Raw genomic sequence first — 3545 nt, 5'->3', positions numbered from 1 at the left:
TAGAACCCGGTTCTCATTCCCTAAAGATCGGCCCCATCAGAAAAATATTTCACATAAGAAACCCTTCCTTTAAAGATTCGGATTGCACAAGACCTAATTCAATTTAACCAAAAGGAGGCATTCATTGCTGAAAAGTGAAAACCAATCAATAAAAAATGTAGCTTCGGAGTAATGAGGATGACAAATGTGTAAAATAGCTTCAGAAGATTAAAAAGCATGATGCACAGATCTTGATCCTCATGCCACCAATATAATCATAGCATCTAAGAGATACAAAGTCCTGATTTCAAGTGCTAAGAAATTCGAAAATGTAAGGATTAACACTGCAATGATCAATGTCCATAATGTCCTCATAGCAGTTCGTGCTCAACAGCAGAAAATATACGGATCAAATGCTCATATCAAGTAATGGATTTAACATACAACATTGAACACAAAACAAAGGCTATGCATTATTAGCATCTGGCTCAGACTTTGTTTCTGATGATTTAGCGTCTTCCGAAGCAACTGTGTCAATGGTCATATCCTCACCTGTATCTGCCTCAGCCATCACTTCATCCTTGTCAGCTACCGGAGGTTCAGTGCCATTTTCTATGCCATCGAGTTGCAGCTGTTGTTTTTCATTTGCATTCTCTTGCTCATCTAGCTCTTGTACTGTTGTTGCTTGTGGAAATGGATCAGTAGATATTGTCAATGTGGATGTAACTAACAAGTTCTACAAATGAAACACCACACGAGTCGAGAAACATTGCTTTCATCAAACAACATATGAGTTGATAACTGATCATAAAATGAATCATTAAACAACTCCAAATACAGGATTTGATTTGCCTCGATGAAGGATACCTTTTCCAGGGCCAAAGCAAGCTTCGAAAGATGTGGATAAATGCCTTTTGCATCCAATAGGATCTGCTCAGTGCAATATCAGAGAAACATTATTTTATGTAACCATGTTATAATGTTGAACAGATAAACTCAGACACTGATGCTCCAATATGCTATTGGACAACATACAAAAGAACTGGATATACCTCACAAAGCCTTTGCAATGTAAAGGGAGGACCTTCAATGAAACAAGTAAGCGCTACAATCCAGATAAATTACCAAATAGTTTAGTGAACCAAGAACAGAATAAACACTTAAAATAAGTAAGAACCTAAGTAATTAACAAACATTGTACACATTCTGAAAAGAGATGAATTTTAGACTTAGGAGATTTGTTGTGCAATATGAATGAAGGTGCCTGGGTTGAGTATAGAAGTTTATCATAAAATAAGAAACATTGTTCTAACAGCTAAACAAAGGCTACTTCATTATGGCATCAAATAAGATAGAGTGAATTTCATTTAAATATGTATGAATGAGTTATCAGCTCAATGATCAATACAGCTCATGCTAAGCCTTGGAAGCTTTTCTTTCATTGCTAATCTTCTACCAAACAACTGCTATAGGTTCGAGTTAAACCCTAGAACAACAAGTAGGCATAATCAAAACTATTACAAGAATTTGAATATTAAGAATTACCAGAAATTACGTAATTCATTAACATATTGTCTAAAAAATTTGGTTAATGTTGTTGTTTTATTTTGGTGCTAGATAATCTATAAAATTGAAAATGTTTAACATTTCCAAATAATTCAGTTCAATAACTTTTATCAAAAGTAATTTCAAAGATTGGTCTACTCTATAGATTCTTGGCTAACAATATGGTACCATCATCCAACTTGTTGACCACCTCAGAGTAGGATTCTCCTAAAGAAGCATATTGCTGTTCACTAGTCATTTTTGCCTCAGGGTACTCTGCTAATACCTGTATTACAAATATGGTGAAAGCATTATTAAAAAGACAAAACACTTTAAGTGTAAGGTCACTATTAACAAACAAAAACAACGTCGCTTTTCATACCATGTGTTGAAAGTAAGAACTATCATGCTAGAATAACACAAGTTTAATAACATTATGAACTTACAAGTTACAAAGTATAAAAAAACTACGTGCTAGCATACCACTAAGAACCAATACACTAAGAACCAATACAATATACACAAGAATGCATGCTAGCATACCTCCCCATACCTGCTTCAGCTGAAAAGATAGCATAGTCTTGAGCTTATCCCAGTCATGCCTGTCATTCAGAAAGTGCACCACATTAGCACTCAAAAATAAAGGTCCATTTCCAAGTCTAGGTCCACTGAAACAACCAATGAACCAATAACTAGAGTGATGGTAAGGTGCCAAAAGACGGCCTTAGCACCTAATTGATGACGGGGAAAAAGAATCCCTAAAATCTCAGCCATCTAACTCGGTCACTAACTATGATAATCAAACACAAAATAACATGAACTTGATCCTTCAAGAATCTTATCATCAGTTCAGGGTTTGGTACATCACAGATCTTAATATTTAATTTTTTGGAACTATCATCATGCACAAGCAAAGATTTCTGTGGAGAATCAATGCAAAATAGTACTACATCATTTCACGTCTTTCTATTCCATTGTATTGTATTGTATTTCACATCTATATATTTAATTTTTACCGTGTGCATTAACAATGTTCAGTTACACACAAAACAATAATCATATTTCTCAGATCAACCAGCCATAACCTAAAGGAACAAAAATTCAGTTACTAAAACGACTCGCACCAGAACTTCCCAGTAGATGCAATGACTTCTAGAACCTTCCTCACTTCTTCCCGAGAAACATCATCATCCCTTTGCTCACTATCTTGCTCACCATCCCTAAAAAAGGAAATGAATCAGAAAAACGAATCAAGGACAAACAAGAAGTCTCCCGTAACAATGAAGTACCTGTGGTTGGAAGAATCAGGTACCACATCATCACTGTGTGGATTAACGGCGTCGACTGAGGAAACCGCTGTTTGCTCTAAATTCTCACTCGATGGAACCTCCATGAGAGTCTCCTCCAGCTGCACTATAAAAGTAGGGTTTCATACAGTGGCGGATACGTATCTTTCTGAAGATGTGTACATACGAAAGAAGCACGATGAGAGGGTAGATACATACCTTGTTAAAAATTGGAATACGGAAAGAGTTGTTAGGTTTTTTAGATAAGTGAACGATGAAAGTGTGGTATTTTGAGGGCGGAGAAAAGGAGCAGGGGCCTCTGTGGTTCTGTACTGTGTGAAATCACGGCGGAGGCTCCGTCGTCGTCTGCGGAGGGAGCAAGTGTCAGTATGTTGAGCTGTGAAAACGGTGAGCTCAAGTTCTCTTCCTCAGTATTGGGCTTTCCAATTTGGGCCATCTAGCCCACATGTCTGGGCTTTCCCATGTATGATGTATTTTTTTGTAGCCTAATTGCTTCAGTCTAAGTTCCATCCATGTATTTGAAGTTTGTGATAAATTCACGTTTTAGCTGATTACTTTTTATTACACAATAATATTAAAATTTGAAATTTAGAATACAACGTAACTCAACAACGTATAATTTATCTATTCTAGAATTAAATATATTTGTACTATAAATTATTATTTTTTATTTGTTGTAGTTAATGATATATTACATAAAATTAATTTGATATT

At 35.7% G+C, this 3545-nt stretch overlaps 1 protein-coding gene across 2 annotated transcripts; it reads right to left on the bottom strand.

Annotated features, from left to right (window-relative positions):
* Positions 1-207: 207 nt before the first annotated feature.
* Positions 208-3318, bottom strand: LOC112737210 (uncharacterized). Of its 2 annotated transcripts, none has more exons than XM_025786998.3 (8): positions 3030-3318; positions 2814-2932; positions 2649-2744; positions 2078-2126; positions 1714-1810; positions 1032-1084; positions 847-909; positions 208-715 (listed from the first exon to the last, which is right to left on the bottom strand). In XM_025786998.3, the coding sequence occupies exons 2-8, from the start codon at positions 2915-2917 to the stop codon at positions 446-448; spliced, it is 732 nt and encodes a 243-aa protein (XP_025642783.1). In that variant the 5' UTR covers positions 2918-2932; positions 3030-3318; the 3' UTR covers positions 208-445. The 2 variants fall into 2 exon arrangements, with proteins under 2 accessions (XP_025642783.1, XP_025642784.1); XM_025786999.3 differs by having other exon boundaries at positions 2814-2937; positions 3030-3217.
* Positions 3319-3545: the final 227 nt, after the last annotated feature.

Source organism: Arachis hypogaea, chromosome 13 (assembly GCF_003086295.3).
Source record: "Arachis hypogaea cultivar Tifrunner chromosome 13, arahy.Tifrunner.gnm2.J5K5, whole genome shotgun sequence".
In the NCBI taxonomy this organism is placed as follows: domain Eukaryota; kingdom Viridiplantae; phylum Streptophyta; class Magnoliopsida; order Fabales; family Fabaceae; genus Arachis; species Arachis hypogaea.
Note: the sequence above shows the minus strand (reverse complement) of the source record. Positions and strands in the feature narration are given on the sequence as shown.

Bases quoted from the DNA above. Each gene is read 5' to 3' on its own strand.
- LOC112737210 (XM_025786998.3), bottom strand. From the start codon at position 2,917: ATGGAGGTTCCATCGAGTGAGAATTTAGAGCAAACAGCGGTTTCCTCA. The intron at 1,085-1,713 runs GTACCATATTGT...TCTGGATTGTAG, and splicing joins GGTCAACAAGTTGGATGATG to CGCTTACTTGTTTCATTGAA. The intron at 716-846 runs GTATCCTTCATC...TTTCATTTGTAG, and splicing joins TTGCTTTGGCCCTGGAAAAG to AACTTGTTAGTTACATCCAC.